Source organism: Rhipicephalus microplus, chromosome 2 (genome assembly GCF_043290135.1).
Source record: "Rhipicephalus microplus isolate Deutch F79 chromosome 2, USDA_Rmic, whole genome shotgun sequence".
NCBI lineage: Eukaryota > Metazoa > Arthropoda > Arachnida > Ixodida > Ixodidae > Rhipicephalus > Rhipicephalus microplus.
In genome coordinates, this window is record NC_134701.1 from 42,260,294 (window position 1) to 42,282,648 (window position 22,355).

Consider the following 22,355-nt stretch of genomic DNA (forward strand, 5'->3'; position numbering starts at 1 on the left):
CTGCAGTCTCGCTAACCGACACGTGGCGCCTCCTCGCCTGTTGGATCGCTTCCCTTTTTTATATTATGCCGACCCCTCTCAGCCACCAGGGCTCGCTCCCTCTCCCCTTCACTCGCTGCCCTGCATCGTACTGTCTTTTTTCCATCTGTGCGTGGCGCGTCCTTACTCTTTTTAAATTATCTATGCACCACAGCAGGCTTCGCAAACGGTAGGTGTGTAGAGACATCGTAGCTAATAAGCACACAGGGAGCAAAGGGTTACGAAAATGACCACGCAAGCGACAGTTGCTTCCTGCAAATACGAAATTTTAAAGTTCAACCACATGCATGAAATTTTTTAGTGATGACAGCAGGATTTGCTGATTCCATGCATGACGGTCGCGAAGGGCCATTCGTCGCCATCATGTCGGCGATTTCCGGAAAACCAAAAAAAAACGCTTGTCGCCCAGAAAAGATTGTCACTATTTCCGCGATATATTACGTAGCACTCCCTGATTCTCACTTCAGTTGCAATTTGTTCTTCGTGCTTGTTATCCGGGCGTACTTCAAGGAACACAAGATATAGCTAGGCTACCTTTTCTGACTTCTCATGTACACAGCAAGCCGGCGGTCGTATTTTGTCGGTAATGTTCTGATCGATGCTTTGTTTTGATGCTTCCGTGGTAGCTTGGTGCATTGTTGGTTACTTGCTACAATGTGTATGATGTCGTCGCGGTCGTTGTGGGAGGTTGCCGCGAAGTTGGCAAAGTGCGTCGTAGCGCTTGCTTATGGCCGCCCCTCAAGATCACAGCAGATACCATTGTTGCAGTTAAATTATCGCGCGAAAAGATAGCCGTGAAAGGCCTTTATGGTGTGCGCGGGGACAGCTAGCAGAAAATAGCGCCATCAACCACCAAAGATGAGTAAAGTGCAACAAAGAAAGCGATAAGCCCCACGTTCCCTTTTTTTTGTCCTAGTGCGGCGATTTGTTGAGAATGTTTTGGAGGGTACGCAGTGGGAGCGTCATAGCAGGCAGCTGGCAGTCCTAAGTGCATCTTTGCCGCTGGCCAGGAATGCGGTCGAGACATAGGGCGATGGATATTCCTCGCACCTCACAACTGCCTGCAATCCAGCACCTTCATGAGTGCTGGTCGCAACCAGAAGATGTGTCAGCACGAGTGACGCTTTCTCGCACTGACGGCTACAATGTCGCAGTAAGGGCTACAATGCCGCAGTAACGCTACTGAGGTGAAGTCGTCAAGGCAGATAGTGCTGGCGTCGACCAGCGACGATGTCGTGAGTAAGAAGGCATGAGGCATGTGCCGGGCATTGGAATGTGGCGTCCGTGTGCGAGATTCTCTATGGTGCACTTACCTGCCATGTTCACATACGAGATTGGTTGGAGAAAGGCTCATGGCACACAACCCGAGCCGTAATGAAAAATTTTGATGATAGTTTTTTAAGAATGCTCAGCAACAAGAAAGAGGGGATGAACGAGCGCGAACAGCATGAACGAATGCTGTCAAAGCAGAAAATAGGAAAACAGATTTCAGAGTGGAAGTCGCATTTGACACAAGTGAATGACGCATTGCAAGACAATGCAAGTGTGATTAGTGCATCGGCGGCGGCGGCCAATTCGCCATCTCCCACAAAAAAAACCATTCTGCCTTCGCAAGTTGACGGCACTCTTCGATGAGAGAAGGGACGACATGGATGCTTATTTGCATCGATTCGAAAGAATTACGATCGGGCAAAGCTGGGAGAAGAGCACGAGGGTCAATGCTTTAAGCTTGTGTCTTGTAGTTGAGGCATTGAGCTAGTATGACCGTATGCCAGCACAAGAATCTTTAGACTACGACAGTGTTAAGAAAACTTTATTGAAGCGTTTTAAACTGACAGCAGAAGGGTTTCGAGAGAAGTTTGTGGGGTGCTGACACCCCCTATAAAGTTGTTTGTGCCGCGTGGTGCACGTGTCTCATGCACAGGCCGCATTTCGGGGTCACGGCTAATTGACCGGTAGGTGGCGTGTTCCCGAGCGATGATTGCCACTATCATCATCATCATCATGGTAAGAAAACGTAGCGCCGCCGGTGACACCTGGCGGCAAGCCTTGGTGGTTGCGTGAGAAATAAGCTGGTCTCTCGCGCATGGCGTTTGGCGCGAATGGTTGTCTCACGCGGTGTGCCCCAGTGCACGGCACCGCGGGCCGTCTGCCGGGGGCCCTCCCCTCGTGGTGAGTCAAGGGTTCGCCGCTTTGTGTGTGTCATGTTGTTGAGTGTTGTTCGACATTGTGTAAAGATGTCTTAGCGTGTTGATCACGATTGATGTATAATTATTCGGCTGACGATATTGTAGAGAGGTGAAAATAACAGGATACAGGACGACGATGCGACCAGGAAAAAACGATGTCTGTATTAATAGAACAAAATAGCAGCCGCTTCGACGTCATCTTTCTTGGAGAAACCGTGGGTGCTGTCCACGCTCATCACTTTGACATCCTCTGTCTTCTTCCCCGGCCTTCACCCTTAAAAATATTGTTGTTCTAAAAGTAGTTAAATAAAAGTATTTGTTGGGCTTGTTCCGACCGCGTCTATTGTGTCCGTTCATTCCAAGAGCGTGGCACTCTCGCCACATCAGACTCCACACGTTTCAGACGTGCAAGCCTGAAGATTTCAAAACTGGGAAGCAGTTTATGTGCCGGCTTAATAACTATTTGGATAGCTGGACTGAGTTGTCAAATACAGAGAAAAGCTATGAAGGAGTCCACCACAAAATGGTAGCTGAGCAGTTCCTGTACCTGTGTAGCAGCACTTTAGCTATATTTCTGAAATAAAAAGAGCTACACACGGTAGAGGACATGACAAAACAGGCAAACCAGTTTTTGGCAGCTCAGGCCCTGAGGAATCTCGAGAAAGTGATGAGCAACAACCCTGAGGAAAGGGAGCACATAACTGAGGCTCCAAGGAGTAAAGCAAGAGCGCAGCAGTGATGTTTCCTGTGCAATCGACTAGGGCATATAGCCATGAATTGTTGAACGAGCAGCAGTCGACAGAAAACAGCTGTATTTTGCCAGCTATGTGAAAAACACCAGGCGTGCGCGGAAGGCACAGCACAGTCACAGCGAAAGCTAGAAGAGCGGCCTTTCAGAGCCTTTTCTAAACACTCATAGGGTAACTGCTGCAAGCAGACTTGCTGGATGCTCATTACGGCATTATTAATAAAAATTTTAGGGTAGTAAGCCGGCATACTCCATGCTATTTTTCGTCATTCTTCTGAGAAGCGTGGTATCCACTAAACTATTGGGAGGAGTTTTGTGCCTATTGTTCATGCACCATTGGACGACCCACTCGTTACGCTATTCGCATTGTGCCATGACTGCTTGTTCTTTCCGTTTCAAACACTTTTTAAGCCGTATTAACACAATTGTTTTTTCGACATCAAGCCTGCCTAAGGCGAGTTTTCCAACAAGTCCCAAGTACCGGCGTGAATAAGTGGTAGAATACTGGGCTGGCACCCAGTGGACTCAGGTTCGAGCCTCACTGTGTCATCGATACCAGGTTTTTTGCCAATTTCGCGTGATGTGGTTACGGGCCGCTGCCGGACAACCATGGCGCTGCGTGAGACCCGAGTTGTGATCTCATAACAGCTTTCGCTGTAAAAGAGTGGACACAAGGCCAATGAATGCAGGTCTCGATCAGGCGAAGGGAGCGAATGTCAGAAGAAAAGCTCGAGATTGTGAGCATAGCGCTGAGCTCGGCAACAAGCAGAGGCTGTGATATGCCAGCGGTGGATGGAAAGGTGAACAGCAAACGAGTGTCAATGTTGAGAGATTCTGGGGCTGAAGTAAAGTGTGGGATTGCGCTAGTTTGTAATCCTTTATTAAACTTCTCAGCACGAAAACTTCGGACACAAGAGATGAGGACAAGGACGATACTGTAATAGTCAAGACAAGCCTAGTTAACAAGAGAGACTTCACAGAAAAACAGGAAACTGTGATCTTTATAGACAGATTCAAGAGGAGGGTGCCAGAGGCCAAGATAATGTTAGACACTCCCTATTTGGCAGGTGAAATGATGGGCAACTGTACGAAAGACCCACTGTACAATGTCATTCTAGGAAGTAGGCCAGGAGTGAGAAGGGTTGATGACCCAGTGCGGAAGGATTTTGATGCCAAGAGAGTAGAACAGGGCACAAGAAAAGAGAAGTCAAAGGCAAAGAAAAGCCCAGGTAAATCATAAGATAAAGAGAGTAATGAAAGGAGCGAAAAGCAGATAGAGAGAAAGGTGCCAATTTTTGAGTGTCTAGCTGTATACTCAGAGGACCTCGCAAAAGAGCAGAGAGAGGATGGAACGCTGAAATACACAATAAACAAGATTGGAGGCAAGTCAAGGAGAGAAGGATGAATTGAGTAAGGAGGTGATATTCTGGAAGTTATGGGTAAACGAAACATTAGTCAGTCAAATGATAGTGCCAGCATGTTATAGGCAGGCTATTTTAAAACACTACTATCTGAGTGGCAGTAGGGATCCTAGAAGCCTGCGCATAGAACTGACTAAAGATGTGTTTTTGCCAGGAATTCACAAAGACATAAACCGGTTTGTAAAAATACGTGCAAAAGGGTCCAGTGAAGTGTGTGGAGGTGCTGACACCCCCTGTAAAGTTGTTTGCGCCGCGTGGCGCACATGTCTCGTGCAGAAGTCGTGATTCGGGGTCACGGCTACTGAGCGATAGGTGGCGTTGTGTATGCGAGCTGTGATATGGTCATGGTTCCTGGGCTGACGTTCGGCAATGCGGTCTTGTGCATGAGATCAGTCAGAAGTTCAAGCAAGCTTAGAAATTAAGCAACGTGGAATAGGTAGGCTTGCTTTAGGAGCTCACGGGAATACACCAAATCAGGGAGTACAAGGTGATATGGGATGGACATCATTTGAGGGCAGGGAAGCTAGCAGCAAGATAAAATTTGAGAAGCGATTTAAAGAAATGGGGGAGGAGCGTTGGGCTAGGAATGTTTTCAGCTACTTGTACATGAAGAATGTCGATACAAAATGGAGGAAGCGAACCGGAAAATTGACTGGTAAAAAAAGCAGGTGGCCAAACCAAAAAGAACTATCGGTTAAGAAGAAAGTGAAGGAAACGGAGACTGACATGTGGAGAATGGGCATGATTAAAAAGTCCGCACTAGAGATCTATCGAACTTTTAAGCAGGAAATTGCCAAGGAAAGGATATATGATAATACTCGGGGTAGTTCTCTACTGTTTGAGGCCAGGACGGGAGTACTGCGAACCAAGACATATCGGGCCAAATACGAAGGGGTAGACACAGTATGCAGTACGTGTGGAGAGGAAGAAGAAACTGCCGAACACTTGATAATGTTCTGTAAAGGGCTTCACCCTATACTTCAGGATGATGGCGCAGAGTTTTTCAAAGCACTGGGGTTTAGGGACCGGGAGGGCAAAATAGACTTTAAGCGGGTAGACTTAACTAGAAGGAGGTTATCTGATTGGTGGCTAAAGTCAAGGCACGAGTGAAAATTAAACCTTTCACTGCAAAGTACGAATCCTCAAACTCCCTTTTTAAAGAAAAAAAAAAATAAATCTAGTTTTTGGTTCATTGAGTATTACGGCTTGGTGGCGCTAGCCACCGCCCGATCTAAAGGGTACAGCCATATCCATCCATCCATCCATCCAACCGTGGTCACCGCTATCACCATCATCATGGTTGTTGAAGCGGTAGTGCCTGCAGTGACCCCTGGCAGCAGGTATGCATTGGTGGCAGCGCGCAAGAAATATGCTGCTCTTTTCTGCGTGTGCCGGTTGCCGCGAACGGTTGTCTCTAGCATGGGTCCCGGGTGCGTGGCACCGCAGGTTGCGCGTTGGGGGCCCTTGTGGTAAGTCAAGCATTGGCCACGCCACCTTGGGTGTGTTATTGTGTTTGTCATGTTTTGGAGTGTATGGTAATATTGTGTAAGGATGTCCTAGCGTGTCAATCACGATTGGTGTTATAATAATTCGGCGAATGATGTCGTTGTTCTAAGGCAGTGAAATAAATGTATGTTGTTGTTTAGTTTGTATCGACCGCGTCTGCTGTGCCCGTTCACTCCTAGAACGTGGCTCTCGCCATTTCGAGACCCCACAAGTGTCTGCACAACATTGCACAATAGTGTAGAGATGATGAACTAATTTGTAATGGACAATGAATCATGGGAACAGTGAATGTGTATTTGTGAAGTGTTGATGCAATGCATTGGTTAATTGTGTGATGCTGTGGTGATGTGACAAGTAAAAGCGTGCAACGATGGAAGGTGACATGCCAGCTTGTGCACAAGTGATGACAACTGATGTCCACAACAAGAGAACAGCAGATTGCAACCGGGAAAAGGACCAAAGCAGTTTTTTAAGAAAAAAACTCCTAAAATGGGGAGCCAATGTCACGAGTAAAAAGGCACAAGGCAAGCGCCAGGCATAGAGATGCGGCGTCCAGGCACAAGACCCACGATGGCACACTTACGCGCCCCGTTCACGTACGAGATTGGTCGAAGAAACGATCGAGCCGTAATGAAAAATCTCGAAGGATGAGCTGTCACTGGGCGTTCGCGCTTCGAAGTGCGAAAATCAGGAAGGTTAGCATCGCTGCCGCAATGGAAGCAATAGAACCGCCTGGTTCTGAGGCTGTTGGCTAAGAGGCTCAGGGAGTGGCCGTGATCTCAGAAAAATTGAGTGAGGCTGCATGCACTTGCCGGATTCTGTCACAGCAGGCCCTTGGTGCACTACAGCTCCTCCACTTCGAGCCAGAATGTATGCGGCCTACACCCCAGTCAAGACGGCAGTGACCAGTTAGGCATAGCTGGTCAACGTATCCTAACTGAGCTGGGGCATCTGACGAAAACCAGAACTGGCCGGCAATGAGGTCAAGTGGCTCGTTCAGTGAAAGAGGAAGATGACAATAAGTACTTGAGAAAGACGTCAACTAGAATTGGCTTCAATGCAGATTGTCGTTTGTTCTGTTTTCAGTTCGATGTAGACTGATGTGTGCATAAAGTATTAATTTATTTCTTGGCACTTCAACACGAGTTTTGTGTATTTGCTTCATCTGTCCTTGTATAAAGTGTGTTTGTTTTGCCATGCTCATCATCCGTCTATATCAATCGAGTCCCTTACAAGTGCTACCGAGGTAGATGGTGACAGACGATGTCCTGGTGCACGTACATGCTTTAGGGACAAGTGTTGTCTCTTTTTGTAGACCTTGTTTAGCTGATCTTTTTTTAGTTTGTTTAGATGCGAAGCTGCTCTTTGACTAGCCTGTGTGGGGCTGTCTGTCCGTGTCTACATGCCGTACTGCGTTCCCCCCGCTGCAGTTGTTGGAACGATGCCAACTAGATCAAGTTGCACTGCACGTTGACGTCACTCTCTCCCTCAGCCGTAGCAGCTGCCGGATCGCCCTAACATACCTAGATGGTGTTGCTCCTCTGCCCGCTTGCAACACACTTCTCTCGCTTCACCCTCTCCACTACCCCCAACACTCGACTGCAAGTCGAGTGGAAAAGCTTTTTCGGCTCTTTAATCTGCGATGAAACTTACATGAAACCCAACCCGCCTCCCGTGTCTTTGCGTATCGAAGAAACATTAACTCGAGTAAAAGTTACACCAAGGTTTGCTTCAAACCGTTCTTCCAGCACCAACATTGATGCCTGTTTCATCCGGGTCAACAGCGTGAGCACTACTTCTGCGTCGCATCCCATCATTGTTCCCATAAGAGAGATGGTCCATATTTTCTTTTTTCAGGTTGCAGTTTGAATTAAAATGGTGGGTGGGGGGGGGGAAATTTGAGGGTGCTATCACCTCCAGTAAAGTTGTTTGCACCTCGTGGCACACACGTCTTGCGGATAGGCCCATTTAAGAGTTAACAACCATCGATTCCTAGGTGGAACAGTGCTCAGGAGAGCTCATCATTATTTATGGTTAGCGCAGTAACGCCAGCAGTGAATGAAGCCTGGCGGCGAGGCTGGGTGCACTACAGCTCCATGAGACATGAGCATCTATCTTTCGCGCTTGGCGACTAACGCAAAAAGTTGTCTCCCGCGAGGACCACGGGTCGTCTCCAGTGGGTGTCTCGTGGTGAGTCAGCTACGCCCCCTCACGTTGCTTCCCGTTTGTTGTTATGTTGATTGAGTGCATTGGAATATTGTTTAAGGTTGCATTTAGCATGTCACTATACTCGAAACAACTTTCTGTGGCAAGGAAGGGAAAGCTGCAGGAGCGGAGCTACTGCACATGTAATCCTCTGCGAATTAGTCTGGCTCGACTCGCTTTTCGAATGATGGCCTCGTTCGAATAATACCATAGCATATAAGTTATATCGTCTGCTTATACAGCCATTTTTTAGTGTAATTTCACAGTGGCTCCTTCAGCGAGTCGTTGGAATAGCTAAAAAACGACGCGTGCTCGCCTAAAGGCAAAGATGCCATTTGAAATATGAGGTGACCTAAAACATGCGACGTTTTCAGACAAGCAAAAGGAAAAATACATTTCATAAACAAAACAAATACAATAAAATGCTCCTTCTTTCATTCAGCATCTCTTTATTAACAGCATCCTGTAGAAAATAAACTAATATCTAGTCTTTTATGATTTTTACACGGAAATCATAGAGACATTTGTGCGACTATATTCTCCGTAGCCTTCCCTTCATTGCCACAGAAAGTTGTCTTCGAGTATAGTGACGTATTCCAATCAGCTCATGATATCGTCAATGTAAGAGTAGTTTAATAAATTTTTTTTGTTAACTTTGACCTCATCTGCTGCATCCATTCGCTCGGAGAGTGGGCTCTCATTTCAAGACCACATAAGTTGTACTGTGAAATTACAAAGCACGTTGTTTACTGTGGCACGTGAAGATGTGTGCGTGGAGATACTTCTCTGTGAACGACTGCCAGAGTGGGTACGAAATGAGCTAGGTGTGAGGCGTCACCCTGGCACCCCGCAGCAGGTCGCCCTTTCTTTTTTATGCAGTGGCCGTGTCAATGGTTTTCGTCTTTTTTCCCACTTGGCCAGTGTGGTCAGAGCAATGGCTCATTTGCATTATCAACATGATCAGCCAGGCGTGAGATGGGTATACGATATAACGAGCATCGAATACTGCACGAGTAAAATACGAAAACAATGCCCCGATACCACACCTGCATATCGGCATTGTCGGGTACATTGTTTATAGCAGATAGCTGCTAGTCTTAGCATGTTAGTGCAGCTGTGCAGTTCACGTGAGCGCCTGTGCCTCTGTTAGGTTCCTTCAACAAAGCTGTTTTTTCAGTGTGCTTTTCAACATGCCTGTCGGGCGAAGCAAAGCGGCGCCTGCGGCTTGGATAAACCAAAACGAGCTGCTGGCGAATGCCAGTGCTCAGCACCTACATCGACTGGCTACGGCGGTGTTTTCCGGGAAGCGCACCTTCAAGAACGCGCAGTGATGAAGGCCGGAACATCTCTGTCAGCGGACTGTACGATCGGGTAGTGGGTGCAGGCCATTGGGAGGGTCTCTGACAGCTACGGCAGCAAGCGTCTACACAACGAGCTCGGGGCTCCAATTTACGACTTCAAGTGCTCGCCACGGACTGCGACTCTGCTGTGCTAAATGGCCCAACGACTATGGCGTTGCAGACCTCGACAGCTGCAGGCATTTCAAGCACTGTGCGCGAATCATGGGACGTGACCTTTGCTCGAGAACACCGTGCACGAACTTATGAAGACCTCGTGCAGTAGTGTTTATAACAGACGCGCGGGGAGGGTTTAAGGAGAGAGGAATTCCGGAGTGTGCCGAGTGCACATGGTGAATAAACCAACTGCATATTCCCAGTCAAAGTCTCATTCTCAGCAGCGACATACGAGACCCGACTTTCTCGGTTCGCACCGGCACACAAACAAACTTCACTATGGCCTTGATTGATTGATATGCAAGGTTTAACATCTCAAAACATGCATATAAATATGAGAGGAGCCGTAGTCTAGAGCTCTGCAGTTTTCGACCACCTGGGGTTCTTTATATTTCCTTCATATCTGAGCACACTGCCTACAGCATTTTTGCCTCTATCGAAAGTGCAGCTGCTGCAGCCGGGATTCGATCCTACTGGCGGGTCAGCAGCCACTGGACCACCGCGGCGGGGCCAACATGGAATCACTATGCACGAGTGAGAATCGCTTCATGACGCTGCTGAGAAAGAAAAGGAAGCAGCTGATACTTTAGAATTTTGGAATAAAGTTTCTAGCTCTGCTCAGCTATGCTTTTTAAATTTCACTACAATAAAACTTATGCTATAATGAAATTTTTTCGTGCACTCTCAATTTTGTTTTAGCGAGGCTTGACTGTATTCCTTTTGTTTTGGCTGAGGCCTCAAGTACAAGAAGGCTGACATTCTAGCGAAGCCGCCCCCTCTACTTGGCTAGTTTGAACTTGCTCAAGAAGGGTCTTGCCTGAAAATTTTACTGTGTAGACTGTTAACTATGCTAATAGTCACTAATTTTGCACACCAAAAGACGGTGCTACAAGATGAATGACTGAGTAGACCCACTGGATTTTATAGAATGCAAAATCCAGTGCTACATACCATTCAAAATTTCGCACAAATGTCTTCAAGGAGTGCACTGTGAGGAGGCAGAGAAGGCCGAACCACAGGAAATTCTTGGTCAGCCGCCTGCACAGAGGAAAAATAAGGTGCGACAATATTCAGCTGCAGCAATCAAGTGGATACACCAGAACACCATGCACGTTTAATCCATTCACAAGAACTGGGATGACGTGCTAGCTTTTATCACGTATGCGTACAATACAGCGAAACATGAAACAACGAACTTTAGCCCATTATATTTGTTATACGCCAGATTGCCACTAAGCCCTCTGGACACTTTTTGCACTTCATTCTCCACAATGACGATTCTGTATCGAACACCTCGTGCCTCGCGGAAGAAGCCCGTCGAATCGCTCATCTTCGGACTCTGGCCTCTCAACGTCGTTCGAAGGAAGGCTACGACGACCGTCACGAACCAGTATCATTCGAAAAACATAACTTGGTGTTGCTTTTGACACTGCAATGCAAGCGTGGATTATGTCGAAAGCTTCTGCCCCGATATTGAGGCCTATTTGTAGTTTTGGAGCGTCTAAGCCAGCTCACCTACGTAATGACTTGTCCTCAGTCCCATGGTCGACAATCGAGCAGAACGCAGCTCACTCACATTGCTCGCCTGACACCTTTCTACCCTTCATGGGCATCATAACTCGTCCTATGGGTTTTGTCTGCTTGCGGGGAAATGTAACGAACATGTGAAAGGCAGAGAAGAGAAAGGGAGGAAGACGAAAAGGCTTGGCAAGGTCGCAGTGCGCTACCGCGAATGACCATCGCTTACCTCTTGTAAATAAAACCTTTTCATCACAACTCACTTTAACAATATGTTTGTCACGTAGCAAAGTGGTTGTACTGCAATCATTCTAAATAAAAGTCAACTTTCCTTCAGTATTTTCAAGCTGCCTCGACACCATCTTTCCAAAACTCCTGTGCCAGAACGACTGGACACGACACCTCAACTTCTAGAACCGCTGATATATCTCCACAGAGTTTATTACCATTTCGTAATTTGTCATAATGAGAGTTATTTTTTTATTTGGCAGTTTTATCAATTATTCACTGACTCACATGACGATGATCTGTGGTAAAACACTATATACAATTCAGATTATCTTTCTGAATAGCTCGTACAACAAGCTGAAAGGAGGTTGATCGGTCTTTGTGGATGAATGGTGCAACAGATCACGTAGTGCTTTTATGAAGTCATTTCGTATAAGTGCATGATCAGATGTTAGTGGAAGAAAATGAAGTGTGTGAGGATGGTTGTTACGTATTCACATGACGATAAACGTGATGATCTTTAGCGAACTATGCTTTATAAAAAACCAACTAAAAGCACGAAAACAGCGAAGTAACCAAACAGGACTAGTGCTGCACTAACAACTAAATATTTATTAAAAAAAGCCCCCACATGCATGAACCATCAGTACATACACAAATAGGCTATGTAAGCCTAGTAACATTGCACATTCAATAGTACAAAGTCATGAATTAAGCATGTCAAGGTGTTGCAAACAGCGCATTTCCACAAAACAGCAAAATATCAATGTCACGTGCATCCGTTGGATAGAAACTGAGCATTCACACCACATATGTCATTTTAGCTTTTTTATTATTTCAAAAGGATTCGCAACTTTCATGTTTAATCTTATATCTCACTTCCATTTTTATGGCACCCTGATTTGAAATCAGGGGTGCTGCTACAGCCTTTGCAGCGCATACATAAGTGAGTTTTGAAATTTCCTTGTCACGTTGCTGTGTCCACAAAGATCAGCAGGGCCGATCAGCTTCAATGACAGGTTGCATGAACACCGCATTCTACTCCCTGCAGGTATACTGGTGAAAACTCACCTCTGCACTTCAATGGCACTGTGTCCCTGATTTCAAATCAATAAGTGCCATTGGCAAATGAATAAAAAATAAGCTTGAAAGCAAAGTAGTTAAAATCTTCAAAATAAAACAAAACACGGCAAAGGGTCATGTATACATCATCCATCAGTTTTCCTTACAAATAAAGAATTCATGTGGCTACATAGTTATTTCATGATGGCGTCGATACTTCAAGTGTTTCATGAAAATGTGCTGTTTGTAACACCTCCACACTTATGCACTGTTAGTTGTGCAACTGTGAAATCACTCAAATAGCTTATTCATGCTCATATTGCTGGGCTGTGTGTGGGTGGGCTTTCTGCAATAAACATTGTGTTTGAACTCCAGCGCTTGTTCTGTGCGGTTGTTCTCCTTTGTTGTCTTCGTGTCTTTCGTTGGATTCCTCTTCCGACTATTGTGAAGCAACCCGCATAGCCATCTGCGTTAGTGACGTCTTGTTTCAAACACTGTTGTGACAAATCGGTATCTAGATCTAGTTGGTCGAATTTAGACAGTGACAGAAAATGGACGAAGTAACGCGCAGATTACTCGGTTTGATTTTCTGGCGAGTGCATGACAAAGCGGAGGAAATGAGACACCGGCTATTACACTCCCACACTTTAGTGTTTTGTCCGCATGCATTGATGTTCTGTGCAGTACTCCACACGAAGTGTATGGTGATCCTGATCTCGCCATATTGTCAAGCTTGCTGAACCTGCCAATGGCATCGTTTATTTGATAGAGCATGTTTTATCTGTTGTGTTAATCACTTTTTTTCTTGATTAAAAGCTATGTTCCAATTCCTTAACTGACTTTTTCTAAATATGTATGTCACAAGCAGCTGGCATATCTTGCTTGTTTAGACTGCTAAGCAATAGTATAAACAATTGTTTCCATACGCACTGAAGTGCTTATAGATTAACTAGCGCTGATCTTCTCCTTTGAACTGTAACTGTTCCTTCCCTAGCTTTCACAGTCGTATTGATTGGTATTCCGATACCTACTTTCCACGCCTTCTATTCATACTTATTCTGTGAAAGGGAGTATGTAGACTCGACTAACCGCCAGAATGTGTTGGTATATAGTCCACGCCAAACACCGTCGTTGGCACTGTCACTAACCTGTGTTCGCTTAACTACAGTGAGCCTGAAAGTAGCTTAAAATAACGTAAATTTTGACTACAGTACTACCTTTCTATGTTATTAGGAGCACTGAACAAGTTTTTCTGGTACAATTATTTAACTGTAGCTGGCAAGCGAATCGATTGCGATGCATCTTCTAGAGAGCAGAGTTAAGAAAGATTTGACGATTTACTGGTGACAGAATAAATTGCAAAAGAAAAGCAGGTTTACTAAAGAAATCGATCGGCTTCTATGGAGTCCTAGAGTTGTCGAATGTAAAAGTATAAGGTCTATTGGGTATGAACATTTGTTGCTAATAAGAATATATTTAGGAAACAAAAACACGGTAGGACAAGATTTATAGCAAGTTTTAAAGCGAGTCTCTCACGTGGCGGCAGAGTACTCTACCGCAAAGCTGCGTTGAAGCTTTGAACCTGAGTTGCAAACTGACCCTATGCAGGCTTTATATTGGGTAATGATTTGCATTAACATGCATAATAAATCATTTTAGAACACTAAATTAACAACTATGCGTCACGCAACCCGAATTGCAAAAAGAGTGGGTTGTTAAGCTATAACGCATCTCGAAAGCCTCAAGCATAATCCGTCATTGCGTTTTATTAAATGAGACTAATCGGAATAATTTCCTGTACTGTCAAGATCAATGAATGTTGCATTTCACCAGGGTAATGTGAATACTGAATGTTCCCGGTCGTATCAGGTCAAGAATTCCAAAAGATGTGCGAATTGTGAATTTCAGAAGACAAAAAAAGGTTGATAATGTTCGCTCTGCACTTTTCAGCACACGTTGAGCAAGAACATTGCTTTTTTTTACCACGTTATCTAGATACACTTTGTCGGCAATCAGGTATAAAAGTAGCCATAAAGCACTGGAAACAGCGCAAGATGGTGCAAGCCAAGTATGTCGATGCACAACATGGCAGCCATGTAGCCTGCAAAAACAGAGTGCGACTTCGCCGTATAGCTGTGGTTGCTAGCCAGGAAAAATGGCGGACTTATGCGCTACACTGCTCCCGTAGGGAGCATATACAGAGACTCTGCACTGCGTAAGATAAGGGTGTCATCTACAAGTAATTTAAGGAAAAGAAGTTTTTCTAAAATGCAAAGCCCCTGGTAGGTGGCACAACCATGTAGATTTAGTGAAGTGTAGGAAGCACCCGCTTTTTCGTTTAAAACGTCGCATTGTCAGTGCAGTGTAATAAGCACCGACCGCAGTCCTTAAAATTATGTATCTATGCAATTTTTTAAATGAAGGCACACACTACCTAACATTCCAGAATTAATGTTGCACCCAGATGTGCGTAATATTTAATTTTTGATTGAGTGTTCACAAGTATGAACGCAAGCAAGATGGCTGGTCCTTCGGCAAGGGGTCAAACTTTCGCTTCGGTGGCTGAATGTGTTGACAAGCAGACAAAAAGACAGAATGAAAGACAGACAGACACACAGACCAGAATTCCTGTGTTGAAGTATCACAACAAAGACTACCGTCTTTAACATTCCTCGTCACAATGGGCAAACTACCTCATCGCAATACCTCCAGCGTTACATCCAGAAGTTCTTGATGCTCTGCATGACAACCCAACAGCTGGATACCTCAGATTTTCCCATACACTAGGGAGAACACAGGAACAGTACTGGTGCCCCCATCTCACTGCCGACGTCAGCCATTATGTAAAAACCTACTGAGATTGCCAACGAAGGAGGAAGGCACCGAACTTCTGCAGCCCATAAAGCCACCTCGCCGTCTTTCTAGAAAATCGGCGTGGACCTAGTGAAATTGTCCCCGGCATCAAATTCTGGAAAAAAATGGAGTGCCATAGCTACTAACTACCTCACCCGCTACAACGAGATGAAGGCGCTACCTAAAAGCAGTTTTGCCAAGGTAGCAAAGTTCTTCATCGAGAACATCGTCCTGCGTCGTGGTGCCCCAGAGGTCCTCATTATTGACAGAGCTACAACCTTCCCTGCGGACCTAACTGAGGTTATACTGAGGTACAGCCAGACAAGTCACCGCCAGACGACGGCCTTCCTACCACAGACCAATGGCCTCATCAAGCGTCTAATCAAGGCCATTTTTGAAAAAAAAAAAACAAAACAAAAACAAACAGGTCAATGACCAATGTCAAAACAAACAAAGAATGACGTTTCCGGATTCGTATGGATCTATTGTTCACAATGGAATGATGGCTGAGCAACAGGTTTTTATATAACGTTGAGTGCATGATTCATAGTCGGAAAGTACATGTAGTTTAGTGTGAATGATGATCTATTGATTGTGTTGCTTGCTGTCCGAATGATTAGTGATTCGAGGTTGAGCCATGTCAAATTTTTCTTCGTAACCATGATGCGCTCGTTGTCCCAGTTATTTCGTGGCCCGTCTGCTCAGCATACTCTGTGAGTGCATTTGTTACTATGTGGCCCTCGGTGATGTCATTCATATGTTGCTTTAGACGCCTGCAGAAATTGCCACTTTTGCATATGTGCTCCGATTCACATCGGCGCATGAGATCTTGCAGAGCACACCAGGATCACACCAGGTTTTTTCAATATTGCCATTACCTGACCAGACGGTATTCTGTCGAACCCTTGACTACACTCAACAAGACCATAGCCGACATGCGGGCCATGGACGTCAACATCGAACACAAGACGTGAGACACCATTATTCCGTACGTGCACTTCGCACACAAAAAGGCGCCGTAGGAAATGACGCAGATGTCGCCATTCAAGTGGGTCCATAGGAGAAACCCGGCTATGACACTGGACGCCATGCTGCCGAAGGTCACTGACGAAGAAAACCTCGTCATGACTGTGTCCCTTCAGCGTGCCAAAGAAGCCCGACTACAGACCCGCCTCAACATACAGAACTAACAGACAACCAACAGTTGTTGTTACAACCTTTGACAACACTTCATGGAATACCAACTCAATGGCCGTGTTTGTGAGTGGACGTAGATACGTTGATGTGGACTGACTGAAAAACTTCCACGATGGTACTTTGAACCATACAGGGTACAGGGCTCAGCGCACCTATGTGAAATAAAATCAAGAATATTCAAAAACTTTTAAGGAGCTAACCATTACATTTCAAGGACCTAAAAGAACACTTGAAACCGCAGTAAATGACAGCACCACAATTTGCAGCATAAACATTTGTAGTTTATTTTGTTTGTATAGTTAGCACCATGAACGCACTCAAGTTACCATGAACTGTGGTCGCTTTTGTGTTCTCAATGTGTTTCATACTTTTCATGTGACTTTTAAGGGCAGACTCCCTCATTGATAACACGTCAAAGCTCTTCATACCTAGAAAGACTTTGCCTGATGCGAGTTTAACGTATCCAGTGCAACCCACTCACTATAAGCAGCAATGCATGAACAAGACGGCTGGAATTTGCACTTGCCAGGCATAGTTCCACCATAAGCGACGCGACTGCGGATATCCGCGGACACTTGCACAGTCTCCACAAAAAAGCCAGGCTTAGCTCCGCTGCTGCTGTGACCACGCAAGCGCTACCACAACTACAGTGTACTAGAAGAGTATACAGTGTACTACAACACTGCACTATGGCTAGAGAAACGAACAGGATGGTTTGTTGGCTTGAGAGCACATAGTTGCCAGACATGCAAAAAAAGTCCAATAAATTATAGCTTAGGAACTTCGATTGATGAAATTCAAGGACTTTTGAGGACCTCAAACAAATTCAAGGGTTTTTAAGACCTTGAAAATGTGATTTCCAAATTCAAGGGTTTACAAGATTTCAAAGATTGCTGCGAACCCTGAGGTATTTCGACAACTCAGCCCACTGGACTACAAGGTTGTCCTCGACACCATCACGAACTCTTAACAGCGCCGTGCGCGACCTGAAGTCTTTCATGCCATCTGCTTCAAGCCGTTTCATGCGGGTTAACTAGGCTTGTGCGAATAGTGAATTTTAGATTCAAAGCGAATAGTAATTTGGGTCTAATAATTTGGTAATCGAATTGCAACAGCAAATTATGTATATATATATATATATATACAGTCGAGCCCGCTTATAACGAAATTGAGCGTGATGCGGCATCCGTTCTCTGTATCCCGAAGTTCGTAGTAAATGAAACGCAGCTTTTAAACAAGTTGCGAGTGAAAACACAAACTTTTTTTGCCCTAAAAAGTCCGTGATGCACGTGTTTCGAAGAGCAGAAGCGATAAGTGCGGTCTTGAGTTCATTTAAAACGACAGGGTGCTCATTCACCAAAGCCCATGGCATAAGCTGCATGAGGCACTGGTTCCAAAGTTTCGTCGTTCTCGCAATCTGATTTCTTCAAACCGCTCTCGCCACGTACTTCATTCACAATGCCCAAATCCGTGCACGGTTCCGCAGTGTCGACACCACCATCGGCCGTAATTAAACCATCGCAACAGATGTCCCACCCGCTCTACCAGGTCGGAGTCGATGACGCGCTGCCACAAATCGCCGCCGCAGTTCGGAAGCTTCACGCTCGGCATCAGGCCCGACGTAGACGAAGTCGGCCTTGCGAAAACATTTTCGCGCGCATGTTGTTGTCACCACCGCCCACTCAATATTCACCAACTCTAAAGGTGAATACCAGGACGCTTGAAGCGGCAATTTGGCTGCCAGGTGGTCAAGAGCTATAAGCAAGCGCTCCGCAACGTGGCACCTAACGCGCCCATTACGCTCAAGCCAAGCGGTCACAGTTTTGACGTTTTGTTGAGTGGCACGAAAAAGCCTGCTAGTCCTCCTGTCGGCCATCATGACCACACATGCACACCAAAAGCGACCAAGACGCGCACACACGACACACATGCTAAAGCGCGTGGAACAGCTCTAGGCCCGTTTCCAGTCAGAAAACGAAACTAATTCGAGCCAGCGTGGCGGGCGTCGCGGAGCAGCTGAGGCAGGCGAAGGGGTTGTGAACAAGAGAGGGAGCAGACCTCCGAGAGAAGGGCAAGGAGTTGCGATAAAGAGAGGGGAGGATGCGGCGGGAGGGCGACCTTGAAAACCAAAACACACGGGAAAGAGGCAGGTTGAGTAGCTTGCTTGAAAGGTCTGCAAAACTCGCACGTAGAAAACCTTGAAAAGAGTGCATGGCCGCCTTAAACGGTGCGCGCGGCGGTGTTCGAAGAATCGGCGGTCGTTGTCAAAAAATCGTTTTCGTTGCGCCGACGGGTTTGCGTGGTGTTGGGACTCCGGGTCCTGCCGGTCTCGTTTTCGATAGCTGGCCCCGTCGCAGGATCCATCGTCCAACAATTCAGCGAGAAGAAGCGCCCGAACGAACAACAGAGATTTATTTACATGTGGAGAAGTGATCAACTGATCCAAAGAGAGAAGAGAAGAGAGATACAAAACGTCTTCGGCATTTTATAGCGCCGCGTTGCCGACACTGGGCGCACTGTCCGCATCGTCAGCCAATACGGTGGCCCCGACACCTCGGCCACGAGGGAGGGGGAAACACCTCTCACAACACATGGAGTGGCACAACCTAATACGATGTCCATATATGGTCCTGGCGCCCTGAAAAATGCCCAAACATGGTCACGAACGCACAGCAGATTCCGGAATTCTCCCGGCGAGAGGGGGGAGCCTGAATGGGGAGGTGGGGGTCGACGACACAGTCGGTCAAGAACCGGTTCTCCCCGCAACTCCTCTTGCTTGGTTCTCTAGGGCCGGTCGTAACAGTGGCCTCACGAACTTCGATATTTCGCGATTCGCTCGGCACAAGTTAACAGTCGTTTTCGCGCTTCCGCATGCGCGCGGAACGCATGCTGAGCCGAGTGCGAAGTGAGTGAAAACAAGTCCTAAACACGAAACTAATTGCAAATTATCAGAGTCGGTGGGGTAGCGTACACACTTGCACTTGACGAAGACTATCGGATACAGTCGGTGGCCGACGATGTTGGCAAATGGTCTGGTCACTCTAGGCCGGCGACGCCGACAGTACCAGCGGTCAAAAACAGGGTTGATGGCTGACCGGTCTTCGAAAGATCGGTGGCAGTGTGAAAACAAGGGCCTCGTCTGGCGATGCGGGGTAGTACTCAAGGTAGCGGGGGGGGGGGGGGGGGGGGACAAAGGATGGAGGGGTGCGTAACAAAAAGCGGTCTGGAAGAGCGGCAACTAGAGGGGTGCGGAGGCAGAGTTGGCGTTTAACAATAAGAATGTATGGGCACCTCGCCGATGCCTGATCGGTGGTCGAAATCGGTTTCTGAAGAAGTCGGCAGACCGCTGACTCCGTTCGCTGTAACCGATCAGCAGCGTTCAGAGACGTTCGTTGTAAGTGCGAATTTGTGCCATTGAACCAATGTATATTTTGACGGTCACGCGGATATTGTTCGTTTTACGCGATAGTTCGTTTTAAGTAGGGCTGTTATATGCGGGCTCGACTGTGTATCTAACAGACAATAATGCCAAGGAATGTATAGGTGAAGTTATTAGAACAAATGGAATGTAAATAAGAAGAAAGAAAAGTGGGTGAAAAAATAACCAGCCGTGAGCAGGAATGATCGGTTATTTTTTCACCCACTTTTCTTTCTTCTTATTTACATTCCATTTCTTCTAATAACTTCCCCTATACATTCCTTGACATTATTGTCTGTTAGATCTCATTAATATTTTGTCAAAACACGGAAACACGAGCCCTTAGGTATACACTTCCTTCCCTTATATATAAATATATATATATTGACCTAACTAACCTGCACAATATTTTTTTAGAACTGAAATAAGGCCTCTGTGCATATGTGGTGCATATGTGACTTTAAGAACTTTTTGCTCTTTTTTTTCTTCGAATAAGTGGCTTTTTAGCGCAATCGCGCACGCACGCGTCTATAATTCACGGCCGCCCACGGAGGCCCCATCAACGACCGCGCACGCCATGCTCAAATCAGCTAATGGCAGATAAAATGGCTGTGACGAGCAATTTTTAGGCTTGTAACATCATTTCTCGGAAGAAAATTTTAGCTGACTTTGAAAATTTATTGTGCGTTGCAGGCAGGGTGGTGTGCTATAATAATTGGCTCGCATGTTCTTGATAGCCTCGCCAACAGATATGTTGCATTTGCTAATGAGGCTAAAAAACTGTTGCAGGGCCCCTTTAACTTAGAAATGGGGCTTTGTGGCAATGCAGATTTCCCCATGGATAAGGTGCTTTCACGGTTTAGCATTTGTACACTGCACTGAAACCCCTTCTACAAAAGGTTATATGCAGTGTAATATAAACCTCAATAAAACTTGTTGTAGGGTTAGTTGGTTATTCGTCATGTTGCAAGATATTTGGTGCAACCTTGACTCTCCCATACACTCACACATTCACCTGAGTAACACAGAAGACACTCAGTGCCTTGGCGTTGAGTGTCCTGTGTGTTACTTGGGTGCATGTGTGAGTGTATGCGAGAGTGTTTACGAGAGTCAAAGTTGCACTATATATCTTACAATATAATATACACTATTTGTCTATTGCAAATACGTGGAGATTTCCAAAAATATAGATTAACATTGAAGCAAATTCAAATACTCTACTAATTTCTCGAATATTCAAAGCATTTGAATATACGCACAAGCCTAACATCAACAAACCAAAGGATTTAGGTTTTCTTTATTATTGTACTTTCATCATTTGTCAAAGCATCAAGACGATGCCTTTTTACAAAGGGGCAAAGTCACACTCTTTTGTCAAGTATTGTTATCTCCACCATCAAACATGTGAGTGCTGCCTTGAGCACTGCACCGATGAATTAAGAATCACGAAGATAACCACAGAACGTTCCGATGTGATTATGCGCACATCCTAAACATTAGCGATTTTTATGGAACATTGATGACCGCTAGCTATAACACTGGAACATTCGATGGCATGTATATAAATGCGGACGTGCATCACCACTTGTCAGTTCATCGATGGCTGATGCTGAGTTCGCCACTATCAGTGCCTTTGTCTATCGCTGTAATCTGACTGTAACCTGACTGTAAGCCAAATCAGCCGTTTCACCTTGACTCCCACTCTGCTCTCTTTGTTAAGGTCACGACCTTGTGACAAAGATGTTAGAAAAACTTTTTTTATCTGCAGAACGAAATTGTACAGGCAACACTTGCTGCAAACAGTGGTTGATGAGTGTGATAGCAGTCAGTTACAAGCCGCGAATAAGCATGCCGTTTACTTTAGAAAACTACGCAATTACGAATGTTGAGATTCTCTTAGAGTCCACGTTCGATTTCTCGGCTGCCCAAAATTAGACACGCCTGATTTCCTCTGACTCATCCGAGGCACAGTCAAGTTCTCAATAGAGTCAATGAATCAAAAAGTCCAAAATTTGAAGTGCTTATAGCCTTCGCCATATGATTTTCTGAACTGTAATTGAGGCAGACATCATCGCAGGCAAGAGGAATGCTGTGCAAAAATAATAAGCAACTTTTGTGGGCCAAAGTTTTGACCAACGAGGTAGCGCCGGCTAAGTCAGATTTTCAGATGCGAAGCAGCTCTTTGACTAGCCTGTGTAACGCTGTCCATCAGTGTCTTCATGACAACAGGCTGCACGCGTTCCCCCTGCTACAGTTGTAGAAATAATGCCAAGTAGGTCAAGTAGATGCTGTGCGTTGACATCACTCTCTCCCTCACCCCCAGCGGCTGCCGGCTCCTAGGTGGTGCCACTCCTCCGCCCGCTGGCAACACACTTCTCATTCGCTTTACCCTCTGCACCGCCCACAACACTTGACCGCACGTTGAGTGGAAACACTCTTTTGGCTCGTTTATCTGCC

The 22,355-nt window shown here is 45.8% G+C and overlaps 1 protein-coding gene across 2 annotated transcripts in view; it reads right to left on the bottom strand.

Annotated features, from left to right (window-relative positions):
• The window catches only part of LOC119169114 (protein O-mannosyl-transferase Tmtc3), a 488,628-nt gene that overhangs the window by 248,126 nt on the left and 218,147 nt on the right, over window positions 1-22,355 (bottom strand). For both annotated transcript variants that reach the window (XM_075886398.1, XM_037420216.2), the window contains exon 11: window positions 10,574-10,660. In XM_075886398.1, the coding sequence (XP_075742513.1) occupies window positions 10,574-10,660 (87 nt within the window). The remainder of the gene's footprint in view (window positions 1-10,573; window positions 10,661-22,355) is intronic.